Source organism: Coregonus clupeaformis, chromosome 11, assembly GCF_020615455.1.
Source record: "Coregonus clupeaformis isolate EN_2021a chromosome 11, ASM2061545v1, whole genome shotgun sequence".
NCBI classification, from domain to species: Eukaryota; Metazoa; Chordata; class Actinopteri; order Salmoniformes; family Salmonidae; genus Coregonus; species Coregonus clupeaformis.
In genome coordinates this window covers 10,221,516-10,241,610 of record NC_059202.1, presented here as the reverse complement: position 1 = coordinate 10,241,610, position 20,095 = coordinate 10,221,516, and the positions used below count along the sequence as shown (strand labels likewise).

The 20,095-nt window shown below is 41.5% G+C and overlaps 1 protein-coding gene across 1 annotated transcript in view; it reads left to right on the top strand.

The window, feature by feature from the left end:
• Positions 1–19,889, top strand: part of LOC121576401 (CD44 antigen-like) — a 51,228-nt gene extending 31,339 nt beyond the window's left edge. The window contains exons 2-8 of the mRNA XM_041889506.2: positions 3,113–3,284; positions 9,659–9,798; positions 11,676–11,774; positions 13,926–14,438; positions 18,401–18,490; positions 19,311–19,389; positions 19,615–19,889. Of these exons, the coding sequence (XP_041745440.2) occupies positions 3,113–3,284; positions 9,659–9,798; positions 11,676–11,774; positions 13,926–14,438; positions 18,401–18,490; positions 19,311–19,389; positions 19,615–19,828 (1,307 nt within the window). The 3' untranslated portion in view covers positions 19,829–19,889. The remainder of the gene's footprint in view (positions 1–3,112; positions 3,285–9,658; positions 9,799–11,675; positions 11,775–13,925; positions 14,439–18,400; positions 18,491–19,310; positions 19,390–19,614) is intronic.
• The last annotated feature ends 206 nt before the right edge of the window (positions 19,890–20,095 follow it).

Here is a 20,095-nt window from a genome sequence, read left to right as displayed (position 1 = left end):
ATAGGTTAAATATATGAATAAAATAAAATCAATTAAAAACAATAGCACATCAACATAAAAACATATAAACATAAAGCTGGAGCCTGAGGACAGTGTCCAAAAGCACAACATCACTATTAATCATAAAACACCTCAAGTTATTTGAAAGTTCTGAGGACAAAGAACACACAAACACACAATGCCTCAGTGATTCACAGAAGTATATCACAGATCACAGAACTATATCAGGGTGTCATTTCTCAGGCAGAAATGTAGATAAAAATAATGAAATCCTGTTCCCCAAACAAGTGCAAGAACCACAGAGTCAAGAATAGGTTAAATATACAAATAAAATAAAAACAATTAAAAACAATAGCACATCAACATATAAACATAAAGCTGGAGCCTGAGGACAGTGTCCAAAAGCACAACATCACTATTAATCATAAAACACCTCAAGTTATTTGAAAGTTCTGAGGACAAAGAACACACAAACACACAATGCCTCAGTGATTCACAGAAGTATATCACAGATCACAGAACTATATCAGGGTGTCATTTCTCAGGCAGAAATGTAGATAAAAATAATGAAATCCTGTTCCCCAAACAAGTGCAAGAACCACAGAGTCAAGAATAGGTTAAATATACAAATAAAATAAAAACAATTAAAAACAATAGCACATCAACATATAAACATAAAGCTGGAGCCTGAGGACAGTGTCCAAAAGCACAACATCACTATTAATCATAAAACACCTCAAGTTATTTGAAAGTTCTGAGGACAAAGAACACACAAACACACAATGCCTCAGTGATTCACAGAAGTATATCACAGATCACAGAACTATATCAGGGTGTCATTTCTCAGGCAGAAATGTAGATAAAAATAATGAAATCCTGTTCCCCAAACAAGTGCAAGAACCACAGAGTCAAGAATAGGTTAAATATACAAATAAAATAAAAACAATTAAAAACAATAGCACATCAACATAAAAACATATAAACATAAAGCTGGAACCTGAGGACAGGGTCCAAAAGCACAACATCACTATTAATCATAAAACACCTCAAGTTATTTGAAAGTTTTATTATTATTATTATTATTATTATTATTTTATTTTTTTATCATCTCGCGGGCCGGATTAAACCCGTTTGCGGGCCTGATCCAGCCCGCGGGCCGGACGTTTGACACCCCTGCTTTAGACAGATGGCAATGTTGTCATTAGCTAGAAAAGTTTGTCAAAAATAGCTAGCAATGCTAACGTTAGCTAGCTAAAAACTATGGTGACATCAAAATGATGACAAAAGTTTTTCCTACCAATTATTTGACTCCTTATGAATGGCATTGTATTACCAAGCCACTGTAATGCACTTTTGATGAAATCTTCATAGGCCCTCATTGACGATGCATTGAGTAGATTGCTCAGTTGGGCATCAGTACAAAACAAACGTTCAAAACAATATTGTGACAAAACATGCAGCCTATGAATAGGAGTACTCAGGTAATGTTAGTCCTGGATAAATATTAGTATGCCAGAGCTGCAGTAAGGTCACCACTGATCCCATCTCTGTCAGTTACTATGGAGTTATAGACTAGAAGAACTAGGTACTGGTTTCAGAAGTATTTCCCAAGACAACTATTCAATAGTGTTAAGAAGTATTAGGTTCCAATACTTTATAAGTAGAAATGTAACCTGTTTTATATGAAAAGCAACATCATTATATAAGATTTCTTATATAAGATTTCCCCCTAATTACAGGGGGAACATCTAAATGGCTTGACCTGCGTTGTTCTGGTACAGGTTCCGACTGACAGTTTTGCTTATAAATCGATCTGTGGACACCGTAAATCGAAATGGCTTGCATTGAGAGGTAGCCCTGATTCTCACGGACAAATGAGTATATAATCTACCGCCTGTGTGAAGTAGGATGTGAAATCTGACACCACTTGAAGCTGGGATGTCCCTCCTACTATTCCATTCACTCTACCATCAATTCCTGACTGAGCCCTATGTCACAGCCACTGATAAAGCACATACCTGCAATCCTTACACATACCTGCAATCCTTACAGAGCAGCAGGAGAGAGGGATTTCTAGCACATTCAGAGATTGATTTATAGCAATATTAATATGAGATGAAAGGCGAGTTCCTAACGAGTTCAGGAAGCCAAGCTCGAGCTCTGTGTGACTTTCACAGCGGCAGGGGAAATACTTTTTGATCAAGAGAGACCTTTAGAAAATGTGCACATTTTCTCTAACACTAAACTTACAAATATGTATTTTATAGTTCTAAGGAGGGTGAAATCTTATAGTTAGTCGTTTTATAATTTGATTATACTACATTTAGAAATCATATAAGTCATTTCAAGCCTTATTCATAGAGTTTTGTTGAATTGGAAATACATATAACATATTTGTATCATATTTATACTAAATAATTACTTTTGGGGATTACGCAGATTACATTTTAGATTACATTTAGTTACATTTAACTGGTTTTAAATCCCACTGGGCACAGACGTCATTCAACGTCTATTCCACGTTGGTTCAACATCATTTAATTGAAATGATGTGGAAACAACGTTGATTCAACCAGTGTGTGCCATGTGGTGTGTTTCTCATGTCTGTAATACATTTGTTAACCCAAAATTGTGATGAAAATTCCAACTTTATTGCGAATACCAGTGGGAAATGAATTTGTTTCACCCATCTGTTTTGTTTGTCACCAGTTGGTCTTGTGTCTAGTACGTTGTGTGAAACTGACCACCTAACCTGACAAGAGCAAAGGGAAAATTGTAATGGAAACTTGATTGTGAATGCCAACTTTATTGCGAATGCCAGTGGGAAATGAATTTGTTTGACCCATCTGTTTTTGTATGTCATCAGTTGGTCTTGTGCCTAGTTAGGTGTGTGAAACTGACCACCTGACCTGACAAGAGCAATGCCTAGTTCTTTTCAGACATAGTGAAAAGTAACCTTTCTTCCATCCTGTTCTTTCAGTCTCTTTGATGAAGTCGAAATATGATAGTTTTCAAATTCATAGTAACAAAATGGCCGCCATGCTGTCACAGTGTCTCACAGACGGATTTCCTTAATACTAACCTCTCTCCCACCTTCTCCTCCTTCCCTCAGCTACAGTGAAGTCGCGTAGCTGCAGCCATGCCGGAGTGTACCACGTGGAGGGAGAAGTTCGCTACTCATTGACCTTTGACCTGGCCAAGAAGCTGTGTGAGAGACTGGGTGCCACCATTGCCAGTGGGGAACAGGTCATCGAGGCACATGCCCGAGGCCTAGAGACCTGCAGGTGAGGTCACACCTCTCTTCATGACAAGAGAGCCTCCGCTTAGGAACCGCAGGATGTGCCTTATCAAAGGGTAAACAACGGCTGATTCAAAGGAAGGAGATCAGCAAGATGTTTCCCTGAGACTAATGGTCCTGTTCAAATATTCACACTAGCATACCTCTTAGAATCAAGCTATGTATTGAGCATGTGTTTGTGGAATGCTAGTATGGCCATTGAAACATACGTGTGAATCCCTTCTGTAAGTGTTTTTTAACAAGTTCATAGTAGGCTTATCATTCATTGAATGACCTCCTCTAAATCAAAAACAACCCTGCTGAAAGAAAAGCATAGACCAGCATATGATGGTGACTAGTGCTGGTTTTGCTGGTAATCAGCCTTCGCTTTATTTTGGACACTGGTATGCTGGTGACCAGATTATAGTAGTAGTTGATAAAATGTTTTAAAGTGTAGGCCATACTTTGCAGCTAAAAGCTGAATTGCAGTACACGGCACATACAAGTAAACAAATCTCAAAACACTTGAAAAGCAAAAACATCAATAAAAAATATGATTGACATGAGTAATACAGTAGGTCTGGACTATAAAGTTCTCAGTACGTTACTTCAAGCCTCCAACAGATGGAGTGACAGTCAATAGCACAACGTTTGAGCAGAGGGAGGTGCAGGTGATCAACAGGACGTCCGGGGGCAGGCAGGTAGCTCAAGGAGTCTCGCCGTCTGTGTCTTCTCTGTAGCGGTAGGACAATTGTAGAACGAGATGCAGTTTGTATTTTAGCTCCACATGCAGTCAGGATTCAGTCCACTCATAACTTTGGAGAAATGCTCTTGAGCAATGAATTCCTCACTGCCAACTTGCCACTGCATTGTAGTCCCCCTCTTGGATCAAGTAGACCATAGAAACATCCAAACGTAGGCTGATGTATTGAAATCAAAACAACAAGCAGCTAGCATTGTTAGCTAGCTATCTTGAAAAGCTGGTTTGCGATTTATTCTTGGGAAGGATTCTTTGATTTGTTTATCCAGACTAAATCTATACTCATTTGGCTATTCAAAAACAAAAATAACGTAAAATGATTCATACAAAAGACCCCATAAAATTATTAAATATTTACAAAATATACAGGAGCTCTCTGTCTAGGCTGCTAATATAGCGCCATGGCAACTGTACAACTTATGCTGGTGACGCTGATATGCTGATGACCAGCACAAACTGGTCACCAGAAAAACCAGCATAAAAGTGCTTAATTATTTAAGACAATACATTACATATCACAGGGCCTTACTTATCAGGCCTGCCAGTCACATTATTCTGGCTTGCAGAGTTACATTTAATTCATATTGGTATCCAGCCAGAGTGGGGATATTCAACAATTGGAACTGTTGTTCACCCACAATTGAAACAAAAAAATCCTAAAATCTAACTGCAATAGAGGATGCTGGAAAATGTGATAATGATGGGCGTGGTTTTGCCAGCTAGACCATGCTGGTCAGACCAGCTTGACCAGCTAGACCATGCTGGACCAGCTTGGTTACCAGCATCACCAGCTTAACCAGCTAGTTGGCCATCCTTACCAGCTAGATCATGCTGGTCAGACCAGCACTGGACCAGCTTGGAAGTTATGCGGGTCTATGCTGTTTGTTTGTTTTTTGCAGGGAAAATGGTAACGGTCATTTTATGATTACGGAGCCTTGTACCGTGTTCCTTATCTCAACTTAAACACTGCTAGTAGTATTGATTTACTTTGTCAATACAAATGATTGTTTAACTTCATTGACGTTTAATCTCCTATTTAGATCAAGTACAGAAAATAAAAAGTATTGTGTTATCTTGCTTCACCTCTACTTTAACTATATTATTTTTTACCTATATTTCACATACATCTTGAGTATTGCTGATGATTCTGTTGTGTAAGCTACAAACACTCTAAAGCTAATGGCTAATGTACTACAGTGGCTTGTGAAAGTATTCATCCCACATGGCATTTTTCCTATTCTGTTGCCATTCTGAGATCATCATATCAATGACAAGGCTAACTGAGTACTCATCCCATTACAGGCACGACATGATGTCCAGTAGCTGATATTCAAATGATACTCAACTGTACCCAGAGGGGTAGGAACGCCTGAATGTTGATGCTGTTCAATAACTACAGTGGCTTGCGAAAGTATTCACCCCCCTTGGAATGTTTCCTATTTTGTTACCTTACAACCTGGAATTAAAATGGATTTTGGGGGGGTTTGTATCATTTGATTTACACAACATGCCTACCACTTTGAAGATGCAAAATATTTTTTCTGTGAAAAAAACAAGAAATAAGACAAAAAAACTGAAAACTTGAGCGTACATAAATATCCCCCACCAATGTCAATACTTTGCAGAGCCACCTTTTGCAGCAATTACACATGCAAGTCTCTTGGGGTATGTCTCTATAGGCTTGGCACATCTAGCCACTTGGATTGTTTCCCATTCTTCAAGGCAAAACTGCTCCAGCTCCTTCAAGTTGGATGGGTTCTGCTGGTGTACAGCAATCTTTAAGTCATACCACAGATTCTCAATTGGATTGAGGTCTGGGCTTTGACTAGGCCATTCCAAGACGTTTAAATGTTTCCCCTTCAACCACTCAAGTGTTGCTTTAGCAGTATGCTTAGGGTCATTGTCCTGCTGGAAGGTGAACCTCCGTCCCAGTCTCAAATCTCTGGAAGACTGAAACAGGTTTCCCTCAAGAATTTCCATGTATTTAGCGCCATCCACCATTCCTTCAATTCTGACCAGTTTCCCAGTCCCTGCCGATGAAAAACATCCCCAAAGCATTATGCTACCAGCACCATGCTTCACTGTGGGGATGGTGTTCTCGGGGTGATGAGAGGTGTTGGGTTTGCGCCAGACATAGGGTTTTCCTTGATGGCCAAAAGCTAAATTTTAGTCTCATCTGACCAGAGTACCTTCTTCCATATGTTTGGGGAGTCTCCCACATGGCTTTTGGCAAACACCAAATGTGTTTGCTTATTTTTTTCTTCAAGCAATGGCTTTTTTTCTGGCCACTCTTCCATAAAGCCCAGCTCTTTGGAGTGTACGGCTTAAAGTGGTTCTATGGACAGATTCTCCAATCTCCGCTGTGGAGCTTTGCAGCTCCTTCAGGGTTATCTTTGGTCTCTTTGTTGCCTCTCTGATTAATGCCCTCCTTGCCTGGCCCTTGAGTTTTGGTGGGCGGCCCTCTCTTGGCAGGTTTCTTGTGGTGCCATATTCTTTCCATTTTTTTAATAATGGATTTAATGGTGCTCCGTGGGATGTTCAAAGTTTCATATATTATTTTATATCCCAACCCTGATCTCTACTTCTCCACAACTTTGTCCCTGACCTGTTCGGAGAGCTTGGTGCCGCTTGCTTGGTGGTGCCCCTTGCTTAGTGGTGTTGCAGACTCTGGGGCCTTTGAGAACAGCTGTATATATACTGAGATCATGTGACAGATCATGTGACACTTAGATTGCACACAGGTGGACTTTATTTAACTAATTATGTGACTTCTGAAGGTAATTGGTTGCACCAGATCTTATTTAGGGGCTTCATAGCAAAGGAGGTGAATTCATATGCACGCACCACTTTTCCGTTATAAATTTTTTAGAATTTTTGGGAACAAGTTATTTTGGTAAATTCACTTCACCAATTTGGACTATTTTATGTATGTCCGTTACATGAAATCCAAATAAAAATCTATTCAAATTACAGGTTGTAATGCAACAAAATATGAAAAACGCCAAGGGGGATGAATACTTTTGCAAGGCACTGTATGCCTTATTGCCTGCGTCCGTAATGGGTCCACGATCAAACGACCACCCCTCATCACTGTCAAGCGCTCCCTATAACACTTTAGCGAGCAGGCCTTTCTAATTTACCTGGCCCGGGTATCCTGGATGGATATTGACCTCATTCCGTCAGTAGAGGATGCCTGGTTGTTCTTTAAAAGTGCTTTCCTCTCAATCTTAAATAAGCATGCCCCATTCAAAAAATTCAGAACTAAGAACAGATATAGCCCCTGGTTCTCCTCAGACTTGACTGCCCTTGACCAGCACAAAAACTTCCGTGGCGTACTGCATTAGCATCGAACAGTCCCCGCGATATGCAACTTTTTAGGGAAGTCAGGGACCAATATACACAATCAGTTAGGAAAGCAAAGGCTAGCTTTTTCAAACAGAAATTTGCATCCTGTAGCACTAACTCCAAAAAGTTTTGGGACACTGTAAAGTCCATGGAAAATAAGAGCACCTCCTCCCAACTGCCCACTGCACTGAGGCTAGCAAACACTGTCACCACCGATAAATCTACAATAATCGAGAATTTCAACAAGCATTTTGCTACGGCTACCACTACCCCGGCCACGAGCTCTGCACCCTCCACTTCAACTTGTCCATGCCCCCCCTTCTCCTTCACACAAATTCAGACAGCTGATGTTCTGAAAGAGCTAAAAAATCTGGACACCTACAAATCAGCTGGGCTAGACAATCTGGACCCTTTCTTTCTAAAATTAGCCGCCGAAATTGTTGCAACCCCTATTACTAGCCTGTTCAACCTCTCTTTCGTAACGTCTGAGATCCCCAGAGATTGGAAAGCTGCCGCGGTCATCCCCCTCTTCAAAGGGGGTGACACTCTAGATCCTAACTGTTATATATCTATATCCATCCTGCCCTGCCTTTCGAAAGTATTTGAAAACCAAGTTAACAAACAGATCACCGACCATTTCGAATCCCACCGTACCTTCTCCGCTATGCAATCCGGTTTCCGAGCTGGTCATGGGTGCACCTCAGCCACGCTCAAGGTCCTAAACGATACTATAAACACGATCGATAAAAGACAGTACTGCGCAGCTGTCTTCATCGACCTGGCCAAGGCTTTCGACTCTGTCAACCACCGCATTCTTATTGGCAGACTAAATAGCCTTGGTTTCTCTAATGACTGCCTCGCCTGGTTCACTAACTACTTCTCAGATAGAGTTCAATGTGTCAAATCGGAGGGCCTGTTGTCTGGACCTCTGGCCGTCTCTAGGGGCGTGCCACAGGGTTCAATTCTCGGGCCGACTCTATTCTCTGTGTATATCAATGATGTCGCTCTTGCTGCTGGTGACGCTCGGATCCACCTCTATGCGAACGAAACCATTTTGTATACATCTGGCCCTTCATTGGACACTGTGTTAACAAACCTCCAGACGAGCTTCAATGCCATACAACACTCCTTCCGTAGCCTCCAACTGCTCTTAAACAGTAGTAAAACTAAATGCATGCTCTTCAACCGAACACTGCTTGCACCCGCCCACCCGACTAGAATCACTACTCTCGGCGGGTCTGACCTAGAGTATGTGGACAACTACAAATATCTAGGTGTCTGGTTAGACTGTAAACTCTCCTTCCAGACTCACATTAAGCATCTCCAATCAAAAGTTAAATCTAGAATTGGATTCCTATTTCGCAACAAACCCTCCTTCACTCATGCTGCCGAACATGCCCTCGTAGAACTGACTATCCTACCGATCCTTGACTTCGGCGATGTCATTTACAAAATAGCCTCCAACACCCTACTCAGCAAATTGGATGTAGTCTATCACAGTGCCATCCGTTTTGTCACCAAAGCCCCATATACTACCCACCATTGTGACCTGTACGCTCTTGTTGGCTGGCCCTCACTACATATTAGTCGCCAAACCCACTGGCTCCAGGTCATCTATAAATCACTGCTAGGCTAATCCCCGTCTTATCTTAGCTCACTGGTCACCATAGCAACACCCACCCGTATTCTGCGCTCCAGCAGGTATATCTCACTGGTCATCCCCAAAGCCAACACCTCCTTTGGCTGCCATTCCTTCCAGTTCTCTGCTGCCTATGACTGGAACGAACTGCAAAAATGTCTGAAGCTGGAGACACTTATCTCCCTCACTAACTTTAAGCATCAGTTGTCAGAGCAGCTTACCGATCACTGCACCTGTACACAGCCTTTCTGAAATTAGCCCACCCAACTACCTCATCCCCATATTGTTATTTATTTTGCACCCCAGTATCTCTATTTGCACATATAATACATTCCAGTATTATACGAAATTGTAACTATTTTGCACTATGGCCTATTTATTGCCTTACCTCCATAACTTACTACATTCGTACACACTGTATATATTTTTTCGGTTGTATTTTTGACTTCGTTTTGTTTACCCCATATGTAACTCTGTGTAGTTGTTTTTATCGCACTGCTTTGCTGTATCTTGGCCAGGTCGCAGTTGTAAATGTGAACTTGTTCTCAACTGGCTTACCTGGTTAAATAAAGGTGAAATAGAAAAATTAAATAAAATAGCAATTGGATCTTAAATGCTATTTGCCGTTTGATTCTAGATATGGTTGGATCAGCAACGGAAACACCACCATCCTCAGACAAAAGGCCCACGTTAACTGTGCCAACAACATGACTGGAGTCTTCTACCATCATGCGAATGCAGACCAACCCTTTGATGCCTTCTGTTTCAATGCATCAGGTGAGTTTCTATTTACATATTGACCAGGGCCCGGTTTCCCAAAAGTATGTTAAGGCTAAGATAATTGTTAGAACCTTTGTAGGAGCACCGTTAAATCTCAGAGCTGTTTCCCAAAACTATTGTTACTAAAGTTGAACTTGAAAATGGTCATTAATTACCGACTGTGTTACAAACCCCGTGCCTTTAAACGTCTAGGGTGGATGGACAAGAGACCCGTAACATAATTAATGCAAATTAGAATCGTGACATGGAACAGTGAGAACAAAAACTACACGACAACCATAAACTACCGTCAAACATAAAATGTTATTTTTGAACACACAGTAAAGGTTTGGGAAAAAGGGCTGAGCAGGACCCAAGAAATGAAACAATAGTGTAAAAAAAACCTAAACAGATCTTGCCTGCCTCAAGAACCGCTAAGCTACTGCTAATCATACAAAAATTACAGTGGGTGGTCCGCTCAGGTCTAACTAGTGTTTTTAGACAGTTTTCTTCCTACGGGTAATGTATGCCCAAGGGCAACTTGCTTAAATTCCCCTTTTCCCAGAAACACACAACAAAGTTACCAAACAGAGTAACCAGCAAATGAGTGAGTACACAAAACACAGGACACCACAGTATCCATACTCACATACGGAAAATAGTCTCTCTCTACAAACACAACTGACTGGCTTTTAAACAATGGGATGTGTGATTGAAAAACCAGAAACAGGTGGTGCAATGCAGAGGAATGTCCACTGATTGGTCCACCTCAGCAATCAGCAGACACCCCAACGACCACCAATCAGGAACATACAGGACACCTGTGATTAGGGCAGAAGGAGAGGAAAAACACAAACAGACACAGGATACCTGTATCCGTGACAGACTGCCTCAGACCACTCATAGAACAGCGCGTCAAGAGATGCATTTTTGCCCTTCATTTTAATGACATATAAAGCTGGTCTTCTTTTTAAACAATCCTTATTAAGAGCTGTAATTTTATTTTAAGAAACTGCAGATTATCAGATTTTTTTTCTGTTTTGTCCTCCGTTATGTGAGTGATTTATACACAGAAGTTCTCCGCAAAACATAGAATCAAGATGTTTATCTGTCTCTGTTAATGCTGATAACTTCAGAACGAAGTTGACTAGGCTTACAAATACAAAGTTGCCAATGTCTTTGCAATTGTTACAAACAAGTGAAGGATACAAATATGCTTCAAATGAAAACTGAGATGACTGCATTAAAATATAAATACATTATAGGATACATTGTCCGTAGGCCTATATATTTAACTAATATTAAAATCTATTTCATGTTCAACTGAGTTCTATTTTGCTAATTGTAGGCTACTGTCTGTAATTTTTCCTCAATATGTTTCATGATGTGTAACAAAATGTGCGGAATGATGTGCCAAATTTGTGATTTAGTGCATTTTTTAAGGTAAGCATAAGAAAAAGCAGCAATATTTGCACCCATATAGGTGATAATATTTCTCTAGGAGCTGATCCATCGTCAGTATTGTGGAATAATTCTAATGTTAAGGTGGATTTTAATGTAGAAAGCTGATCCAAAATTAGTGCTGCCTTTCTTCCGATCTATCAGTATCGACACATGCACCAACGACCACTTAGTGAAAGTTCTCCCTACGTGGTGATTTGGGAAATGCATGTGAGTTATTCGGACGTTACTGGAATGCACTTGTAAGCATAAGTTCCATCGCTATCCGGAAACCGGCCTAGATTTGGCATAATGATCCGTAACAAACACGCATAAATCTTAATGACTCTTGCCATCCTCGACGTTCTTCGAACTTGGACTGTAACATATGCTGAAGACAATTACATATTTATGGTTTGTTTCTGATCCCTGATCCCAACCTCTGTTTTTGACAGATTTGGCTGACAAGAACTGTGATGCGGCCATCAACCCTGAATCAACAGGACCAGAGAGTGTTCAGGTGACAGATGGAGACCTTGCTTCAGATGCTGCAGGTCAGTCCTGTCTTTTTCACCATCCACATCATCAACACCACAATCAATAGAATCATCAAAATCATAACATTTTCTGTCTCCTCTGTATTTCATACATTATGCCATTCCGCGGCTTCACTTTGATTTGATTTATTAGGATCCCCATTAGCCGATGCCAATGGCGACAGCTAGTCTTACTGGGGTCCGACACATAACGAAAAATACATTACAGACAAAATACTTTACAATTTAACATGTAATGTGTGTGTGCATCTATCAATTACACATACTGTACATGTCAGTACATACACACAACAAGTAGCTCACATGGGTTAGAGGCATTGTGCCATGAGGTGTTGCTTTATTTGTTTTTTGAAACCAGGTTTGCTGTTCACTTGCGCTATATACGATGGAAGGGAGTTCCATGCACTCATGGCTCTGTATAATACTGTATGTTTCCTTGAATGTGTTCTGGACCTGGGGACTGTGAATAGACCCCTGGTGGCATGTCTGGTGGGGTAAGTGTGTGTGTCAGTGCTGTGTGTCAGTTGACTATTCAAACAATTTGGAATTTCCAACACATTAATATTTCTTATAAAAACAAGTGACGCAGTCAGTCTTTCCTCAACTCTTAGCCAAGAGCGACTGGCATGCATAGTATTAATATGTTAGCCCTTTGATTACAATGAAGAGCTCGACGTGTCACTCTTTTCTGGGCCAGCAGCAGCTTAACTAGGTCTTTCTTTGCAGCACTTGACAATATGACAGGACAATAATCAAGATAAGATCCAACTAGAGCCTGCAGGACTTTGTGGAGTGTGGTGTCAAAAAAGCAGAGCATCTCTTTATTACAGACAGACCTTTCCCCATCTTTACAACCATTGAATCTATATGTTTTGACCATGACATTTTACAGTATAAGGTAACACCAAGTCATTTAGTCTCCTCAGCTTGTTCAACAGCCACACCATTCATTACCAGATTCAGCTGATGTCTAGAACTTAGGGAATGATTTGTACCAAATACAATGCTCTTAGTTTTAGAGATGTTCAGGACCAGTTTATTATTTGCCACCCCATTCCAAAACAGACTTCAACTCTTTGTAAAGGGTTTCAGTTACTTCCTTAGCTGTGGTTGCTGATGCGTATATGGTTGAATCATCAGCATACATGGACACACACGCTTTGTTTAATGCCAGTGGCAGTTCATTGATAAAAATAGAAAAGATTAGAGGACCTAGAGAGCTGCCCTGCGGTACACCACACTTGTTTGACATTAGAGAAACTTGCGTTAAAGAAAACCCTCTGAGATCTATTAGATAGATAGCTCTGAATCCACGATATGGCAGAGGTTGAAAAGCCATAACACATACAGTGCATTCGGAAAGTATTTAGGCCCCTTGACTTTTTCCACATTTTGTTACGTTACAGCCTTATTCTAAAATGGATTACATTACAGGTATCGTTACTATTAATCAAGTATGACAATTGGATTATTTTTCCACCACTGTGTACTGTACATGTCTTCACATGTTCCTCTTATCTACTGTAGGACGGAGGAGTTCCATGGAGCAAAGTTCAACTATGGGACATTACACATTTATCACAAACTGTACTGGATGTCACTGTCATATGTAGTGTACATATGACGAAGGTCATACAAACGTATTACACAATAGAAGCTCAGTCTTGAAAGGTAAAAAGGGAAATAGATATGATTCCTATCTCAACATATTTTATATGATATGACTAATTGGTAATGGGATCTTCAATGTCTTCATTTTCTACAGAAACATTACAGTAAATTATGTCATGGGTGACATAATGGCTGTCAAAAGATAGCCGTGATATCCCTTATCACTGTGATGATATCCACTGGGACAGTGTCACAGGCCAGGCAGACTTGTCAGACACAAACAAAAGTTATCAATCTCACACCTGATAGGCAATTTATCTCTATGTCAAGTACATGGCTGTCACTCTAGTCTCCACTCACTTCCTTCACTTCTCCATTCCTTTATGCTAATCACTGATCTATATGTGATTGGACAGGTGAAAGCATGGCTACCATCCCATTGCGTTCACCAATCCAACCTTGACAGATCTGGGATAACCTCATGGAACGAGTGAAAGAAGGATGTTTCTTGTTTTGTGAACAATTGTATGTCTAAAGTATCAGAACCAGACACCACAGCAGTGGTGAAGGACCAGGACCAGAGAAAGCCAGAGGCCACAGAGACAGCCCCAGAGGATGGAGCCCAGCCTGAGGCCCACGTCAACCTCAAGCCTGACTCCCAGAACACCACCTCCGCCCCTGGGGAAGAGAGAGCCGAGAGCACCACTGAGTTACTGGAAGAAGTGGGCACAGCCCAGCCTGCACCCACAGAGGCCAGCTCAGAGGAGGCAGCAGCAGTGGCTGAGGGTGATGCTTCAGAGGGGGCAGCCACAGAGAGCCCTGCCGGGGAGGAAGAGCAGGCTGAGGGAGATGAGACCCAGGCAGCCAGCCCCACTAAGCAACCTGAGGTGGAGGTCAATGAGATGGAAATGAACACTGGGTCTGGGATGCTGCCTACTGGCTCAGAGGAGCAGGGGGCCTCTTCTATGGCACCACCTGTTAAAGAGCCAGAAGAACCACAGGGCCCGGCCAGCGAGGAGGATGTACAGGAGAACGAGGTGGAAGTAGAAGGTAAGGAAAGACTCTGTTTGTAACATACATAATATTACATACAGAATGCTGTTTTTTGCTTTGTTGTTCAGTTTGGTATCTTGAAGAAAATGATGACAATTTATTTAATTCAAAGAGCACACTTTAAAATATAAATACATTTCAAGTAAATCATCTCTCATGTCAGAACAGTAAAACATAAAATCTATAAAACACGTGTTTGTCATAGGATTGCTGTGACAGGATGACAGCTCACCACCACAAAGCTTCCCCTGAGCCTAAAAAAGCAGTGTGGTTTGTGTGAATACCTTGTTCCTCTTTAGACACCTGGTGACACCACAGAGAGAGAAATGTGGTGGGCTGTTGTTAGGAAGCCTAAACTAAAGACACACTCTATGTTTATATCCAATATCATGTTTAGCCTCCCATACATATATTTTGCAGCCTTTTTTTTTTTACAAAAATAAAATCACCTTCAAAAACATTGACAAATCTCCATGATGAAACCTTTAATACTATAACATGAATCTATAATAAAAAATTATCCTAAAAGTTGTACAACACTTTTAAAGATGTATCAACTGAACATCTTCAGTTGGACTGGACGGAACAGTCGTATCATTAATCAATGCCATGTAATAACTGGCAGAGTCCAGCCAGAATCACTAAAACACATCACTATATAATATCACTACTCTTCTCTGTCCATACTGTACTTCTGTACTGTTTCCAAGGCGACTCAAACATTTAGTGCTTTGAAGGTGATTCATTTAGTCATATGAATCTCTAAATATACATCTGCATGTGCGTCATTCTCCTCAAAACTTATGTCAAGACGCATTCTCATGCAATCTCTAATACAGTCTTCTCTGACTGTTAAAAGTTTATATTCAAAAAGTGAAGAGCATAACTAACACCATATTTACCTGTTAAAACTGAATGACCTTTTGACATTAAGAACTATCTCTAAAATTTTTGGGAAGTACTGTCTCTGAGAACTTGAGAAGGATTCTTGAAACAGATGACCTACCACACACACACAAAACAAAGTTTGGTCCGACTCTGGAAAGTTAGAGAACTAACCTTGCCCCCTGGTGTTGGGGTGTAAAAAAGATTGTGGATTAAAACTCAGAACCCTCACTTCAATTTCCACTGATGTTTGTAGCTCACTATCTTTGTACATTTAGTGTTATATAAGACATCTGGTAATAGTTATAAAAGCTATATCCCACTTTATAGAAACATTTTCAAGTGCAAGGAATCATTTGCATTTGCATAGTCAGCTCTGGTTGCTGAAATAAGAAGCTAAAATCCAAAAGGTAAAGCTTTTATTTTGATTACACTCCGATTCACCACCATTCATGAAAACATACTCCACACAGACTTGAAAGTTTGTCGTTCTGTGTGTGTCCTCTGTGGAGTTTGTTTGAAGAGGGCTCCCCCTGTTGTTACCAGATGAGGGAGGAAGAGAGGAGCACTGCTACACTACTGACAGTGCCACAGAATGACTCTTCTTACAATTCTGCATCTGCACTGGTTCAAATTCGAAATGCTTTACATGACCTCTCTGCATAAATGGTTTAATATAAAACATTTATGGTACTGCTGTGCACCACTGAGCTATATACAGTGGGGAGAACAAGTATTTGATACACTGTCAATTTTGCAGGTTTTCCTACTTACAAAGCATGTAGAGGTCTGTAATTTTTATCATAGGTACACTTCAACTGTGAGAGACGGAATTTAAAACAAAAATCCAGAAAATCACATTGTATGATTTTTAAGTAATACATTTGCATTTAATTGCATGACATAAGTATTTGATCACCTACCAACCAGTAAGAATTCCGGCTCTCACAGACCTGTTAGTTTTTCTTTATGAAGCCCTCCTGTTCTCCACTCATTACCTGTATTAACTGCACCTGTTTGAACTCGTTACCTGTATAAAAGATACCTGTCCAAACACTCAATCAAACACACTCCAACCTCTCCACAATGGCCAAGACCAGAGAGCTGTGTAAGGACATCAGGGATTCAATTGTAGACCTGCACAAGGCTGGGATGGGCTACAGGACAATAGGCAAGCAGCTTGGTGAGAAGGCAACAACTGTTGGCGCAATTATTAGAAAATGGAAGAAGTTCAAGATGACGGTCAATCACCCTCGGTCTGGGGCTCCATGCAAGATCTCATCTCGTGGGGCATCAATGATCATGAGGAAGGTGAGGGATCAGCCCAGAATTACACGGCAGGACCTGGTCAATGACCTGAAGAGAGCTGGGACCACAGTCTCAAAGAAAACCATTAGTAACACACTATGCCGTCATGGATTAAAATCCTGCAGCGCACGCAAGGTCCCCCTGCTCAAGCCAGCGCATGGCCAGGCCCGTCTGAAGTTTGCCAATGACCATCTGGATGATCCAGAGAAGGAATGGGAGAAGGTCATGTGGTCTGATGAGACAAAAATAGAGCTTTTTGGTCTAAACTCCACTCGCCGTGTTTGGAGGAAGAAGAAGGATGAGTACAACCCCAAGAACACCATCCCAACCGTGAAGCATGGAGGTGGAAACATCATTCTTTGGGGATGCTTTTCTGCAAAGGGGACAGGGACGACTGCACCGTATTGAGGGGGAGGATGGATGGGGCCATGTATCGCGAGATCTTGGCCAACAACCTCCTTCCCTCAGTAAGAGCATTGAAGATGGGGTCGTGGCTGGGTCTTCCAGCATGACAATGACCCGAAACACACAGCCAGGGCAACTAAGGAGTGGCTCCGTAAGAAGCATCTCAAGGTCCTGGAGTGGCCTAGCCAGTCTCCAGACCTGAACCCAATAGAAAATCTTTGGAGGGAGCTGAAAGTCCGTATTGCCCAGCGACAGCCCCCGAAACCTGAAGGATCTGGAGAAGGTCTGTATGGAGGAGTGGGCCAAAATCCCTGCTGCAGTGTGTGTGCAAACCTGGTCAAGACCTACAGGAAACATATGATCTCTGTAATTGCAAACAAAGGTTTATGTACCAAATATTAAGTTCTGCTTTTCTGATGTATCAAATACTTATGTCATGCAATAAAATGAAAATTAATTACTTAAAAATCATACAATGTGATTTTCTGGATTTTTAGATTCCGTCTCTCACAGTTGAAGTGTACCTATGATAAAAATTACAGACCTCTACATGCTTTGTAAGTAGGAAAACCTGCAAAATCGGCAGTGTATCAAATAATTGTTCTCCCCACTGTATTAGTCCTGAATAGTGAAACCCAGGTTGGGTTATAAAATAACATATTCTGGCTCACTAGCTTTTATTATGTATCACATGATTGGATTCTTATTATATATTTTTTTCCTGTATTCTGAGACAGTTTATAAGTGGGAGAGAGGAAGACAGTAGGAAGGGTGGACATGGGGGTTGATCCGATAGAGGACGTAGGGCTATTTATATGGGGAATATCACCCCATTCACCCAAATTGTGCACTACTTTCCACCAGAGCCCTATGTGAGGAATAGGGTGGCATTGATTTACCCTATGAGAGAGAATCACAGCTAAACAATCACTACCTGTTCTGTGACTGGTTAAAGTTATGGGGAGTTTACTACATTGCTCTCTTTATTACACTTGGCACAATGTCACTTACTCAGCAATAATTCATAAATAACTTTATAATATTCCATGGGCAGATTCACGCAGGTGACCAAATTATACAAGATTTTACTTCTGGGTTACATAGATTAATCACTTTTCAATTAAATGTTGGCATTCACTCTCAGGTGCCAACTCTACCCCAAAGGAACAGTTCCGTGTTCCTTAGTATGTTCCGTGCATTCCACAGCTAAAACAAATCTGCCCTGTAGTAGCACATGATTCCTGGTCATCACATGATTATATTAATCACATGATTACTCCAGTTGGCATCTATGTGTAAACCATTTGTAAGGCATTAGAGATGTTTGTTTAACACTGTCTCTCCCTGTTATCCCCATAAAGCCTCTATGCAGACCATTCCTAATGGGAGGATGAATCCAGGTATGGGAGCAGCCCCTACTCCAGCTGGGCAGGAGAAAAGTAGCACACCCAGTGAGTGGCCCATAACCCCTAATAACGGTACAACATGGATGGGCATGCGGCCCGCGGCCCACCTTTTGAAGGCCCTCATATTACATTTTTTTACTCAGTCCGGGTCTCAACTTACTGTTGCCAGTTTGAATAGTAGAACACACAAGGTGCAATTTCAAAATTTGGGTTGTGCATTAGCAGTTTTCCTCTTGTTATGTCGGTCACTGATAGTCACTCAATTAGCCCATGTCAGCTAAAATTGTTTAGATTGGTATTTTTTACATTGGTAAATTAGTCTAGCGGCCAGCTATCTAAACTTGTAGTTATTGAGGTCGAATTTCCGCCTGTGGGGCCCCCATTGATTTTGTTAGTCATTCTCACTCAGATATCATATTAAAAACTGCAAACATTTCTCTCCACCCTATGGCGAAATGTGTAGAATTGCAGGAATTTGCTGCTCACTTTCCTCTCCGCCCATGATAAAATGAGTAATGGGGGGTTGGCGGGTTGGCGGGTTGCGGGTGGGGGTTGGCGGTGGCGGTGGCGGCACAACTGCGGCCCCTCATGATGAGTTCAGATCTTTTGTGACCCCCCACCCCCCCCATCAAAATTAACCATCCCTGCTCTACTAGTAGTAATAATAGTATTATTGTACATGACATTAGTGATCCGTGTAATACTTTTTTATGTCATTATAATGGATTATATGGTTTAATCGATTAATGGAAAATAATTCAATTTGTATAGCGCTTTTCAAAGCACTTTACATTGTGTAAGGGTACACATGAAGAGGTATTTGCTACACGTCATTCAACGTTTCTCATTATGTTCCTCTGTGCAGGTTGGCTGATCCTTTTGGGAGTGCTTGTGGCACTGGTTGCTATTCTGCTTGTGTGTGTTGTTGTGGTCAAGCGTAAGAGGTAGGTCTCACTTCACCAGTCCGAATTCTGGTCGAAAATTAATGAAGACTGTGTACATTTCTCTCTCTCTCTCTTTCTTTCTCTCTCTCTCTCTCTCTCTCTCTCTCTCTCTCTCTCTCTCTCTCTCTCTCTCTCTCTCTCTCGCTCTCTCTCTCTCGCTCTCTCTCTCTGTTAGCTGGTAACAGCATCCTAATGTGTGCACTGCTCCCTCTCTCTGTCTGTTAGCTGGTGCAGTCAGCAGCAGACCCTGATGATCACCAACAAGGATGGGAATGAGAGTAACGGTGCGGCGGCGTCAGTGGCTAGCTCCCGCGCCCAGGAGAGAGAGCAGGAGATGGTGACCCTGATGAATAAAGAGAAGATCCAGGAAAACGGAAACACAGAGGAGTTCACCGCCATCACACTGGAGGAGTCCCCAGAGAAAGAACAGCTAGCGTGAGAGAGAGAGAGAGAGAGAGGAGAGAGAGAGAGAGAGAGAGAGAGAGAGAGAGAGAGAGAGAGAGAGAGAGAGAGAGAGAGAGAGAGAGAGAGAGAGAGAGAGAGAGAGAGAGAGAGAGAGAGAGAGAGAGAGAGAGAGAGAGAGAGAGAGAGAGAGAGAGAGAGAGAGAGAGAGAGAGAGAGAGAGAGAGAGAGAGAGAGACTTTGGCCTGGTACCAAGCAGACAGACACACTGAACATGCCAGCTGGGGTTGGGGTGGGGGCTTTT